Source organism: Plectropomus leopardus, chromosome 16, assembly GCF_026936395.1.
Source record: "Plectropomus leopardus strain MGB_pleo_1.0 chromosome 16, ASM2693639v1, whole genome shotgun sequence".
Taxonomy (NCBI): Eukaryota; Metazoa; Chordata; class Actinopteri; order Perciformes; family Serranidae; genus Plectropomus; species Plectropomus leopardus.
In genome coordinates this window covers 24635313-24649882 of record NC_142191.1, presented here as the reverse complement: position 1 = coordinate 24649882, position 14570 = coordinate 24635313, and the positions used below count along the sequence as shown (strand labels likewise).

Here is a 14570-nt window from a genome sequence, read left to right as displayed (position 1 = left end):
ACGTGCCAGTTATGCTAACAGATTTTAGCTTCCTACGTGAGTCGTGGAGCCGTACCCTGCTGTGCTCACCACCGCCAGCCGCAGCAGCAGCAACCTTCTAGGGCTTAGTCATGTTCAGTGTAAGTGCCAAAACAAACAGCCACCCAATTAACGCCCACATGCAGCTTCCTCTTAGAGAGCTGGGTCACTGCAAGCTGCCTGGTAACCTTTAATCACAAAACCACTATCGGCTGAAAGCCACGCCGTCACAGCGGGCAGAACGGATGTTCCAGCTGGATTTGTTTGTCTTTTGCATTAACTTTTTTGTACTTTTTGCAGGTCCAAAAATACTGTCAGACACATTCAGGTCATTAAAGACTGAACAAACAGTGCCAATGGCACCTCTAAACTAAAGTGTGGCTGTTTCAGGACAGACAAAAGAAAAAAGTAACCCCAGCACCTTAAAAAATACATTAACTTTCTTTTAGGAAAAGGATGGTATTTTTGTAATTGTCAACAAGTCCCATTAATAGACAATAACCAGGAGTTTGTTAGTCTGTCTCTCATTACTTGCTGATTTTCCCATTTTTTCAGTGGCATTCAGCCCACTGCCTCTTGCTGAACTTTAAAAAAACTTAAAAACTCTTAAAAAAAGTTTTCAAATATGTCAGGGTAAATTTGATGGGAAATCTATATAAATGCATGCACCACTAATCTAGAATATGTCCATATGATGTAAAAAACAAAATGCCTGGAGCATTAATATTTCAATCAGTGAAGATTTAAACTACATATGGTAACTTGAAGAAAATAAGGGGAGATTCTTAAGATTTAAGAGATTTAAAAAAGAAACCCAAAATGAACATCCCCTTGTAAACCTATTAAATCATTAATCATGCTGAGAGCTGATAGTCACACAGTATTTTTTCCATATAACCATATGTCAAAAATGATATTAATGAAAGTCATGTTATTAAAAGCATAATGAAAGATCAAAGTACTTAAATGCTGTGATTGCTGACTGAGAGAATCATGGAAACAGTAGTTCAGGAAGAGTGTGTGAGTGAGTGTGAGTGTGTGTGTGTGTGTGTGTGTGTGTGTGTGTGTGTGTGTGTGCGCTGCACTGGACCTCTTCACGCTTTCCACAAGTGCCTGGAAGTTTTTATCTGCTGAAATGTGTAAGAAGGCAGCTGCTGTCAAAGCAGACGAGCTCCTTATCTTCCTGCTGAGCGTCTTTCCAACAGATGAGGACGGGCGCTCCACTAAGAGGATTTCTATTTTGGTGTTTAATTTAATTTCTTAGCAGCTGGATTGTAATTTGGTGATTTTTATGTGAAAATGTGTTTGGTTCCATAATCTAAATTTGTTTTAGTGCAGATAGGAGATTAATTATGAGCTCAGAGAGCGGCTGCTGTGTTACTGTTTGACCCTGTGTGTGTGTGCGTGTGTTTGTGCATGTGTTTGTGTGAGTGTGTGTACATACCTGTAATATAGTGACATGTGTACTGATGTGTTTGTTTGTGCTATTGGAGTTCAGGTTTGTACGTGCACTGATAAGCTTTATTCCTAAGCAGCAGAGCTGCGATTGCTTCATATATCATATTGTAGAGAGTGTGTGATAAACGTGTTCTTCCAGAGGATGGATTAAATACACTGCGCCGTGTTTCTCAGATTGTAGAGATAAAGTTCACCACACAGTGTACATATTTTTTCAAACACATCTGGCATCTTAAATGCTGATTCAAACAAAAGCACAAAGACAAGTGTGTATGTGTTTGTGTGTACCTGTAGTGTCGTGTGTCTCTCAGGGCTCGGTTGCTGGGGATGCGTTCACTCTCTCTCTGGTTGAAGGCATACAGGGTGTACGGGTCATCGCCGGGCTTCCAGCGTCGAGCACTCAGGTAACCACGCTCATCAAAACCCTCCAACATGTCCTCCCACTCTGCATCTGAGATCTTTTTTTTTAAAAAAAAAAAAAATCTGTCAGTTTGTGCACAATATTTTCATGTCATCTCAGCAATTTTATTAACTACTGTGTTTTATTTGGCTTGTTTTGTCTGACCAACAGTCCAGAACCTAAAGAGATGTAATTTGATGTAAGTTGATGCAAAACAAAGGAAAGCAGCTAATCCACATATTTAAGAAGCTGGAACCTGCAAATGGAATTTTATTTGATTATTCGATTAACCAAATTTAATCAGGGGCTGCGCAGGTAGATCTATTTGTATGGGCACCAGAGCTTTTACTTGCAGCTCATTTTCATTTTAAAAACAGAAATACACACTATTGTTCTCCATATGCCAACACACCGTGCTGTTAATTGATGCACATGCTTGGAGGATCACACATACCACTACATTGGGATACACCACTGATCTTTTTCCCCAGCAGCGATTCCCCAATGAAACAGCAGTTTTGTCCTATTCACTCCTAAACTCTGCCCATCCTACCTACTAACAATAATAATAACAACAATTAATAATAGACTATTATATAGCAATTTTCTAAACAAAGAACTACAATGAAGCAAAAAATTAGACAGTCACAAAAATACAAAATTAATATGGAAATAAAATGCAAAAAATCATGTAAAAATAGGGAGCAAAAACTAAAAGAGATGAGACATAAAATAAAATGGTGTGCTCTCATTATTCAGAGGGCACACAGACTATCTTTGCGGGTCTTAAGGAAGCGTTATCTGTACAATAAAACAAGTATTTTGTCAGTTAATCTATGAATTTTTTCAGCTTTTGTCTATCAATATTTCAGTCTGTCAACCAAAAGATCAATCACATTAACACTGTAATTTATCAATCAATCAGAGACTCTGCACATAGTTGTGTGTTAAAGGCAAATGAAACACCTCAGAGCAGAGAGTGTGTTTCTAGGCTTGAAGCAGCCAGTATCAGGTTTTGTTGACTGACATTTTCTTTGTAACAGTCATCAGACTGGATGACAACTGAATGTGAGATTTAGTCATAAATGTCACAGTCTGAGTCTTTGGATTGTAACCTGTGATTATCCACCAAAGATATGCTGAAAGAGTGTGTGCATGTGTGTGTACAGCTGTCTGCGGCGAGGGGCTCTTTAAAAGCATCAGGAGAGCTTTTAGAGGTCATTTTACTAAAAAGAAGATTGAGAAGGGTTTTTAACTTTCTGCTGTTTGGTATTTAACAAGATGTATGTTGGACTTCAGCTTTTCATCGCAGTTGTTCTCTCCTTGTTTTGTGACTAAATGCTGCACTTTGTCGCTCTGCAGCTTTGCTCTACTGATCTGAGTGCTGCTGGAGGCTTTATGTTGGTTTGTGCTTAAAAGGCCTGATTCTTTATTTCTTGATCATAGAAATTTGACCTAAATAAATACACCAAAAAAAATTCAGAAGACATTATCACGGTACAGATTATATAGGCCTATTTTCCTTCCTTGTTTATAGACATTAAAAGCGCACACGCACGCGCACACACACGCGCACGTGCGCGCACACACACACACACACACACACACACACACACACACACACACACAACAACAAGTAAATAACTTAAATCAATCCATCAATCAATCCAATCAATCCTTAAACCAAATCAATTAGTTTCAATGCCATATTTCGATATTTTGCTGGTGTTTTTAATTGGGATCACAAATGTAACTTTAAATGTTAGTGTCTGAATATTATTGGGCTCTTTCACAGCTGCTCATGCTTTAAAGGCAGAGTCATTCAGTTAGCCAATTAATAATTTGATCAGTCCTCAAACCTAATATGTAGCTGGTTCAAATTCATACTGCCGACCCCCCCCCCCCTTCCTTCCTTCCATTCAATGTGAGCAGTGGGGCGAATAAAAAGAAAAAGCTAATTTGCATCTTTGCATTGCATGGAGCTCAACTTTGGTAAACTTTGATCGATAAAGTCACAACCTCAACCAATAGCAATAGAGTACATGTGGAGGAGACATAAATTGTTGCTGTGTTTATCCAGCCAATATAATAATAAGAACTTTATTTATATGGCACCTTTAAAAACAGCATTTACAAAGTGCTTTGACAAACAAAGCAAAGCAGAGGCAAGAAACCCCAGAGACAATAACAATAAAAGCCAAACAATAATGTTGAACAAAGGCCAGACAACAATTAAGGTAGAATTAAACGAGAGCAGAGGCAGAAAAATGTTTCAGAAAATTATTGTGAGATATTGGTGACAAAAAATACTAACTGCCCCACATGACACATGCTGCCAGCTTGTAGCGAGTCGGGAGACAGGCAAATAAGGCAAGAAAGTGGTTAATGTACCAAAAACATATTTTTTCTTCATATTTAATTAGTAAGTAAGCTAACATTAGCTTAGTGTTTGTGTCATACTGCATTGCCTACGTTATAACCTTGGCAGGTGATGGTTACTCGCCTACAGTCGCTCATGTGAGACTGTGCCTTGATAGTGATTTGTACATTAATCAAGTGCTGGTCAACATACACATTCTAGCTTATTAATTACAAATCCCATAGACTTTATACTGCTGAACACTTTTTTAAAGCTCAAAATTGTTTTTACCCATATACTTAGGTTAATTTGGTCCAAAACAAACAAACAAACAAAAAAAAAAATCATCTTCCGTAGCCTCATTTACATCGCATTGAACAAATAAAATGCCTGAAAAAGGCGTACATCACTTTCCACACAAAAATTGTGATTTATATAAACAAACTTGACAGGAGAATCTGCACACAAACTCTGCCTCATGTGTACGACTTTTTATGCTTGTGCTCGTCAGCTTTCACTATTCCATAAGCACCTTTAAATTGTAAAAGATATAAACCAACTAAAATCTCAAAACACATTGGGTTTGATATTTCATCAACGCTGTCTCATCACGTTCCCCCCCTGGAGCACAAAAGAGAGTGCCAGACTGTACTGACACTCGTGCTCAGTTGTGGAGCACGCTGTCCGCAGCTGTAGAAATGCTGGATGACGCCAGGATGTAACAGGTGGCAGGATACAGGAAAGTCTGGCTTCCTTTTCCCAGATATTAAGCATGAATATTGAATCCAAGATAACATCAAGTAGCATTAAAGTCCTGAGGAACACAGCGTCAATAGTTTCCAATAATATCTTCTGATACTGTGCGTTTATCACCCAGTAGGATTTCATAAAGGTACATTGTCAGCACCTGCATATTGGGTCTGAAGATAAAGCCAGTCTCAACTTTTACACTCCATGTCCTCATAATAAGTCCAAATCATTATGATCAGCAGCATTGATCAGAGAGTTCAATCCTATGTATCAACATTGATAAGGTGCTTTGACCATGAATGGCTGAATGTGAGCATGTAAAGGGCAGGACATGATCTTCATTGCACACATTTCGAGCTGGACTGTGAATTTTAAAGGGAACATTGCCTGATGGTTTGCATGCACAGAGTTTTTTTTGTTGTTTCTTTTATTTAATGCCATTTCTGGCTTTTGCGCACATGTACACTTTTAGTATGGCTCCTACACACTGTTTTATAAATGAGTCCCCTGGTCTTGTTTGGAGTTAACTCTCATGTATCACACTTAGGAAATCCCTGCCTTGACACTTCCCACTATCAGCAGATGGACCCAGTACTAGTTTCGCTTGGCACCAGCATAAACAAACCCAACCAAACGGGCAAACACACTGTTTGAAAAACCTTACTGGGTACCCTGACATAAGGTTTTGGATTCATTGGTTTCAGCTCTTTCTGTAATGCATGAAAATCACATGCAGACACTTAAAAACATGCTTGAGATACAGAAGGTAATCCATCTTGCCTTAAGCTTTTTGTCACTTATCACTTAGTGGTAATGAACGTGCATTCAATTCATTATGACGTGAGAATTAATGGCTGGCTGCTGAACTGCACTGCATTCATGGTTTTTGCTGTTGGAAAATCAACCCCATAAGACAAATGATGAGCACGCGTGAATGTTGTGAAAAGAGTAAGGAGAGCTTGTTTGTTTCCTGCCTTTTAAATGAACTTACTCTTAGATGTCTGGGTTTCAATGAAACATTAACCAGGAAAGACTATTAACTGCAGTATTTCACCGATATGAAGAGGGTCACATAAAACTAGGCTGTCTATGCAGTAGAAATTCTTTTGAAATCATTGCTACATGACCAGAGAAAAAGAGAAAAAGGACTAGTGCTGCACGATTTGGTAAAAATGTGCGATTGCGATTATACTGAACAATAGTGCGATTTGCAATTGCGATTATGATAAAATAAATAAATAAATGATATCACGAGTCTATCTTCTTGGTTATCAAGGAAAATGCAGAGAATAGTTATGGTTTTGAAGTGTGTATTTCTCAACTCAAAACATACAAATATTAAGTAGAATAACAAAAATACAAAACCTTATGTTTTTACAGTACTGTTTTAAAAATAAATTTTCCAAAAAAAGTAATTTTTTTTAACTTAACTGGCTAAAGTTTTCTTCTTGGCTTTGGCTGCAAGTGGACTTCCCACATCCGTCGTCCTCCATTAACACGCAAATCATAGCCTTTTATGCGGTTACATAATCGCACAGCCTGAAATTGCGATTTCAATAAAAAGGACTGCCACTCACTTCAGAGTGCATTGCACCAAACCAGACCAATAAATGCTCCCACTGGTGGGTGACGCAATGCAAACTCATTCATTTGACACAATGGCAGAAGGCTGGTCACAAATTACCTTGTATTACAGGTAAACAGTAATAGAAATGGAGAAACTGGCAACTCTATAACAGAATCTGGGTTTATATTTGATCAACACTGCTTAGTTTGACTGATCTCTGTTTGTTTTGTTTTTTTTCCCATTTTTACTGTGCAAAAACAGTATAGTGCCCACTTCCTGTTCACTAAATCATGCCATTACAGCTAAAGAGTGCACTAAAATATGCTTTTCAAAAAACAGTTTTGACAAGAAATAGTCAGCACAGTTCTATAATCCTGATTTATATTCACTCAGCACTGGCAACATGAAAATGCAGTACAGTTTGTAGTTCAAGCAACAGCCGGCAAAAGCCAGTGAAACTCTGCCAAATGATGTAAATACACCATCCGCAGGACTTTTTCCTGGGGAAGAAGGATATCTAGGCAGTGTTTACACATACTGCCCACACTGTTTTGATTAAAAGCTGGTTGAAAATCGACAAAGTATCCCATTAACTTTAGCAATAAACTTAAGGTAACGAAAATGTTCACTGTGATGAATTTCTTAGCTCAGGCTAATTTTGACATTTCTGCAGGTTGCTACAGTGGATAAACAGAAGTCAACGACTGCCTGGAAGATAAGAAATCCTTAAAGCCCACAGGATGCTTTGGAAAACAGGCTGCAATAATGTAAAACATGTGCAATGTGCAGTTAATGAGCTGAAGCACGCAAAAGCAGCTGTATGGTCCTTTAATATGCTAATCACAGGCCAAGTTCTCAGTGTGAGCCGCAGTTAAAGTCACTCCTGCCTCATGTTATTCTCTGCAAGTACTGAAATGATTTTGTTTCCAGCGTAGCGCAGAGTGGAAACAACCAAGTCTGCAGAAACCTCCGCTTCTTCAGAAAATACAAATGTTATAAAGTAAGATGTAAAATGTTAATGTAGCACATAAATCCTGTTCAGCTCCAAACAGCTGGTGGAGGAAAACACAAGGTGGCAACTACTTGTTAAAAAAACAGAAAAGCTACAGCTGCACTTTCTGTCTGTCGAAGCTCTACTGTGAGTGTAGTTTAAAAGATAGTGTATATCATTTATGAGAGTACAGAAGCCTGTTTGCATGCAGGAAGAAGTGTGTGTCTGTGTGTGTGTGTGTGTGTGTGTGTGTGTGTGTGTGTGTGTGTGTGTGTGTGTGTGTGTGTGTGTGTGTGTGTGTTGAACGACTGAGGGAGTAAATGCATTTGTATCATTTATGAGCGTGTGTGCTTGTAGGTATTTTTTGAGAGGCTGAAGAGTGTGTGTTTCAGTTGATAGAGAGAGTGTGTGTTCCCGTGTGTGTTTGTGAAATGAATAAGAGAGAGGATGTGTCTTTGAGGGCGAGAGATGTGAAGAATGCACATTATCATTCTCTCTCTCTTTTGCCCCATCATAAACATAACACAGGAGCTTCAGCAAAAACCCCAGAGGCCATATTTCTACCCAACGACCACACACACTGACATATAGTGGAGATTAATGTTCACACACACACGCACACACACACACACAACGCAGGGTGACAGCACTGATGGTGTGTGTAAGAGAACAACATTTACGGTGGAGCAGCAGTCTGGATGGAGGGATGCGGAAAACGACTAACACTCCTCCTCCTCATCTTCTTCTCTTGTCCTCCTCCTCCGACTTCTCTCCTCATTATTCAGCCATACGACTTGCTGATGCGACACATTGTCTAAATGGGGCCATTAGAGGGCTGGGAGTCAGACTCTTTGTGTGCGTGTGTGTGTGTGTTAGTCTGTGTTGCTAGTTCTTCCCCTGGTGGCTGTAACAACGAAGCATGAAGAACAAGAGGGAGGAGAAAGAAAAAGAGAGAGATAGAATGGAAGAAGGATAGGGGGAGGGATGGATGGAAAGAGAGATGTAGAGAACAGAGAGGAGAACAAAAGAGAAGGGAGGGTAAGCGGGAGGCGAAGAAGTGAGAGAGGAAGAAGGAAATATGGAAGAAGAGAAAGGGTAAGGGGTGACGAGGATGAAAGAGGAAAAGGAAAGGAGGAAGGAAAAGAATAAAAACTGGGTGGAAAGAAAGGAGGAAACTGAGGAATTAATGAAAAGCGTAGGGGAGAACAAGGATTGGTAAGATACACCTATTCACCATTATTGAGTGTGATATCGTACATAAATTCACATAAAATTGTTCATATGATATCTAGTGAATTAGTGTCCCACAAATGACGTACATACGTAACGTAAAGCTACACAGGTTAGATTTCGGAAAAGAAACATGGTGACAATATTTCTTAAAATGATTCAAACTTCACTTGGTTTGACACAGTTGAACACAGGTCTCCTGGGTAAAGTCCTGTGTCTGTTTGATCCCTCCACCCATCCAACCAGCCTCCTAATGCAGACTTTCACTCTTTGTACTTCTTACATCTCTATTGCCATCAACATGTTGGTCATGTGATCACAACTTTCCTGATTACGCAGATTATGTACGAATTACTAGCTCATAATTACATGGCTTGTATATGTATTGTGGTGCCTTACTTTTCTTAGGTATATGTACAAACTTGAGGTTATGTACAAACTAGTGCATCAGAACAGCCTGAGCTAGCTGCTTATTAGCACGTTTATTGCTAGCATATTGGCTCTTCATCATTCATTATAAAACAGTGCTTCTCAACTAGGGGTCTGAGGACCCCCAGCGGTACATGAGGGAGTTTCAGGGGAGAACACTTTGTTTTCACTTTTCAATTCACTATAAGTGAGCCAAATGTGAGTTAGTCATATAAATGATTATTCTGATCAGTTTCATTTCCTCCATGGCTATCTTCTCCAGGTTGCTCCAGGTAGGTTAAGAGGCACTGTAAGATTAACACGATCTTATCATTTGTGTATTATTAACATGATGTCAAAATTTAGTTGTTAAGGGTCAGTAAGTATAGGAATTTGGTTGCATCTATTGGCAAAAATGGAATTTTATATTTAAAATTGTGTTGTCGTTCATTTATAATAATTTGAAACTAACTAACTTATGTGTGTTTTCATTACCTTAGAATGAGCCAATAAAATTTACATATAGAGCAGGTCCTCTTCTACAGAGTTTGTCATGTTTTTCTACATTTGCCCAGAGCAGACAAACTGAACACTGGCTTTAGATAGAGCCATTTGAATTTTTGCTTCAGCTAACATAGCTACAGGTTATGCACATGGGATCAGGTTATTGTCAATAATGGTATATTGCAACAACACTTCACATTTAGTAAATCCATTATGGCATTGCGCAGTTAGTAGACCCTATTGTTAAGTGACACCTTACGTCTTGAAAAAAACAGAGGTCTATTGAAAAGCTCTATTTGAACAAAGTCAGCACAAATAGAAATATCCCCTTTATTAATGGACCACTTCAGAGATTTCAGACATATCTATTAAAAATGTAAAGCCTTACCCCTCATACGGGGAAGGAGACAAAAAGGAAGAAACTGGATGTAGAGGAATGGAAGAAATAAGGAGAAAAAAAAGGACAAGAGGAAGAAATACAGAACTGAGCGGGGAGAGGAGTACGAGAGAAGAAGAGGGACAGAGAGAGGGAAAAAAAGGGACAAATATAAAAGAAACGGCAAAAATACAAAACAAAATGGAGATGAAAGATGAAAAAACAGAGGGACGTAGACAGAGAAAAAGAGAGAGAAATTAAAGAAACAGAAGAAAAAAGAGAAAAGATGAAAGAAAAACAGAAAAAAGAAAAGGCTCTCAGAGTCACAGTTAGAGGAGTAGGAAGATAAGAGCTGGGGAGGTAAGGTGATGAAGACAGGAGGAAAAAAGATGGTAAAAAGGGAAAGCACTAAGCAAAAAGAAGGTGAAAATTTAAGTGAGGATATTATGTGGAATAGAGGGGGAAAAAAGAAAAACAGGGAGAAGTGGAATGAAGAAAAAAAGAAAAGGATATGATTAAAACAAAGCAAAGAGATGAGAAGCATGTGAAAAGAATTAGGGAGGAGAGAGGAGCCAAGATGTCAGATTAGGAGAGCACAAAGTTAATAAAGGAGCAAAGATAGAGAGGAGGGGAAGAATGAAGGAGGAGAAGAAGAGGAGCAAGAAGAAGAAGAAGACAATAAAAAAAAGAGAGGAGAAAAAGTGTGAGGAGTGCAGTGGAGAGAGAAGACAGGATGAGAGAAGAAGCAAGACAAGGCTGGAGTGCGATTTAAGCTTGTCGGTGTTTCTCTTTCTCTCTCTCTCTCTCACACACACACACACACACACACACACACACACACACACACACACACACACACACACACACACACACAAACACACCTGCGGCCTTCTCTCCTCTCTGTAAGATTTGTTTGCGTCTCATCTCGCTAGGAGCTCAGGAGAGGCTGCGTTCAAGGTCCTCTGGACTCTATCCTATTTACAAGACACACTAACACACTAACACACACACACACACACACACACACATAGCTTGTCTTCCTAATGCACCGTGGCATCCTCTCAATGCCTCTCACGGCCTCTTACATGAACACAGACATTCAATTAACGAAACCTGAGGCACTAGGCGCTGGACAAACAGCATGTGTGTGTGTGTGTGTGATTTTGTGTGTGTGTGTGTGTGTGTGTGTGTGTGTGTGTGTGTGTGTGTCTGTGTGTGTGTGTCTGTGTGTGTGTGTCTGTGTGTTTGAGCGAGCCAAGCCACCAAGGAACCTATTAATTCATCCAGTCGAGACAGACTGATACATTTAGAATCATAATGAGAAAGCTGAAGCCTGCACTCACACACATACACAACCACGCACACACACACAACCACACACATGTCCACTGCGTACTTTTTGACAGCTCACATTGGAGAAAGACAGCAAAGGTAAAAATTGAAACAGAGACAGAGATAGAGAGTGAATACTGAATATTAAAACCTTTAGGTTGCTGGTTTGAGTCTCAGTTTGAAAAAGTCAAACACTCATGACCAACAGCTATTATTACTGCTTAGTTACTGTACTCATGGTGACAGTAGGATTACTGTAATTTAAGGTCGGGCCATTGTAAACATTTTCAAACCAGCCCGATATTTAGCCAGTCACTTGACGAGTATACCAAATTTGATCACAGGGTGTCACACTTGATTCAGTAGCAGCTGAGTGGAACCGAGTGAGACTTTTGGAGCCCATGAATGACAGTGTAGCAACTCCAGCCCACTTGATAGCGGTAGTCAACCTCTACGCTGGTTTTAAAACACTTAATCTGAGAGCGAAGCACATGATACAATCAGCAGGACAACTGACATTGCTTTGTCTTTGTCCCCTCACTTCATGCGCCAGCCTTTAAATCCAAAAGGTTGCCGTACTGGTGCACTTTTACTTTTCTTTGAGACTAACCCCGCCATGTCTCGTCTGGTCACTCCAAAAAACACATCAACTTTCTGGAAAACAAACACAACCTGCACTGCTCTTGTGCCTCACACCTCTACTGAAATTTCTCTTCATGTTGCCGACCTTTGCTGAGTAATAAACTGCGCAAGGCCTGTCAGACACCAGTGGCTCTGTTAGTCACTTATAAACAAACACAATCTTATGTTAATCACATTGTCATTGTCATTGTTGCTTTTTACAATTGCAGTACAAGTTGGGTTTAGCGCTGTGATGCCAAACCACATTTTGGAATAATGATGACAGACAGAAACATCTTGGAGTACACTTACAGAAGTAGAAATGGTAGCTATAGTTAAGTTTATTTTCATTTCTGGGCTATAGGTTAGGCCCTGTCACCATGCCATAGCTGCAGTGAGAAAAAAATGTAAATATGCTACACACTGGGGCTACAGCAGCGACAACAACACATAAAGGTGGTCTTAGACTCTCAGACTGTGACTGTGTAAAGTAAACTTCTCTTCCTTGCAAGGAAATGCCTACTATGTAATGTAATCCAAGATAAAATCCCATTGTTAACACAAAGGTATAAAGGAATTTTCAGAATACTTCCCACGAAAACATTCAGCGCCCAAAAAAAAGGAAATGAGAGTAGCTTCAGCCCAGTGACTGCCGACTTGGCCCATCTAAGGATCTTAATTCAAAAAGGAAGTACCATAAAGTACTGAAAAGCTAAGCCCCTCTGACAATCACTTTATGAATAATTTGAAAGTAAAAAATATTAAGAGCAGTGTGCTCTCAAAATATTGTTATTTCTCTCTTATTTTATTTGTTTTTATATGCTTTTATTTTTGTTGTTGTTTTTTTCTTCTTTTTTAGTATAGTACAGTATTACTATACTTGCAGTAATATACAGATCTGCATGATTTTTTTTTATCTAAGGCCTATTACAAAACAAAAATGTTATAATTGTGGAAAAAAATAATACAAATTTCATTATTTCATTATCCAAAAACAAAAAATTAGAATGGTTGAGAGTGAAGACATGTAGTTGAGTTGTCTCACCCTTCACAATAAAAGACATCTCGCAAAGTCATCCCCACTGTAACCCTCATGTTTACAGACACCCCCGCTCACTATCACAGTGAGTCACAGATCCACAGAATAGTCCCTCATATTAGAAATGAAATGAAGTGGATCATACTAGCGTCCCTCACAAAATGAATAACAGTGTGGAAACAGTCACTGTTGGGAGTAAAAGCACAATATGACCTGATCACATACATTAGGTCCTCTGCTGTACAGCAGCTGTCCTTTTAACTTCTTACATCAACCATAAATCTGGTATATGTCTATGTCTAAATGCAATACTGTAGTACTGATACTCAAAAAAGGAGAAATGGTGGTTATTGTAGTACTTGTAAGAGTAGTTAGCATTGGGGATGATACTGACTGTGTGTAGAAGCAGAAACACAGTGTATTGCAGTATGCATGTCATTACCTGTATTAGTAATCAGTGGCAACATTATTAGTGATCACATTTTCAGTGTGTTGCCTGATTCACACACAGAGAAGCAAAGAGCTAAAGAATTACAGAAGAGAGACATCAGGACTGCTGCTAATGAGGACGCTGCTCTTTGAAGACATGCACGTGTGTGTGAGAGCGTGTGTATTTGTGCTGGTGGGTGTGTTTGAGAACAAGTGTCAGGTTCAGCTATACTTGTGAGGACACAAGCAAATGTCTTTATTTACATCGTCACTGTCCTTGTGCTTTACAATTGGCCTCTCATTTACACACACAGACACAGACACACACACACACACACACACACACACACACACACACACACACAATTGGCAGCAAGACACCATGCAGGACACAGGCCTAACCATCAGAGGCATTTGGGGTTTAGTTCCTTGCTCAACGGCACTACAGCTCAGTCTGAGACTGATACTCAACCAGCTTTAACTGATCAAATATGTCATCTGAAATGTGGATGTTTATTCAGACTTATTTTTTCATCTGTTCCCACCTTTTTAAAAAAAATGTTGGCCTATAGTCATGCTTTGTTTTTTTGTGTATGTGTTTAGGTGTGTTTGTGTGTAACGTGACAAAGAGATGGAAGATACAGTGAGAACAGTGTGTAGTTTTAGAAAAACAGACATTACAAATCAAATTTTCAATTTAATGCTGCTGTTGTTTCTGATAAACCTGCACACCGCTAAGCGCTCACTCTCCTGCTTTCTCAGTGTCTCTTAACCTTAATATGTGCCCCAGTCAGATGATGAATTACCCATTACATCCAGGGCATAAATCATGAATGAAGCGTGTGTGTGTGTGCGCCCTCTTTATTATCCCCCGTTCATGTGCACCATATGAGCAATGACCTCTCTTTCTCTCACACACACATAAACACACACATCAACCCCTCTATTATATTGTGATGTATCACCTCTGTAGCAACTGTAACAAAGCTGTGAAACAAATGTGATATCTCCATTATTTTAGATTCCTTCTTAAATTATCTATTTGCTTTTTCAGAGGCCGATTAAAGCCTGAGAGTTGGCAGTTATCA

General features: G+C 39.3%; 1 protein-coding gene across 5 annotated transcripts in view; it reads right to left on the bottom strand.

Annotated features, from left to right (window-relative positions):
• The window catches only part of galnt14 (UDP-N-acetyl-alpha-D-galactosamine:polypeptide N-acetylgalactosaminyltransferase 14 (GalNAc-T14)), a 198873-nt gene that overhangs the window by 154707 nt on the left and 29596 nt on the right, over positions 1 to 14570 (bottom strand). For all 5 annotated transcript variants that reach the window (XM_088089131.1, XM_088089130.1, XM_088089128.1 and 2 more), the window contains one exon: positions 1765 to 1934. In XM_088089131.1, the coding sequence (XP_087945257.1) occupies positions 1765 to 1910 (146 nt within the window). In that variant the 5' untranslated portion in view covers positions 1911 to 1934. The remainder of the gene's footprint in view (positions 1 to 1764; positions 1935 to 14570) is intronic.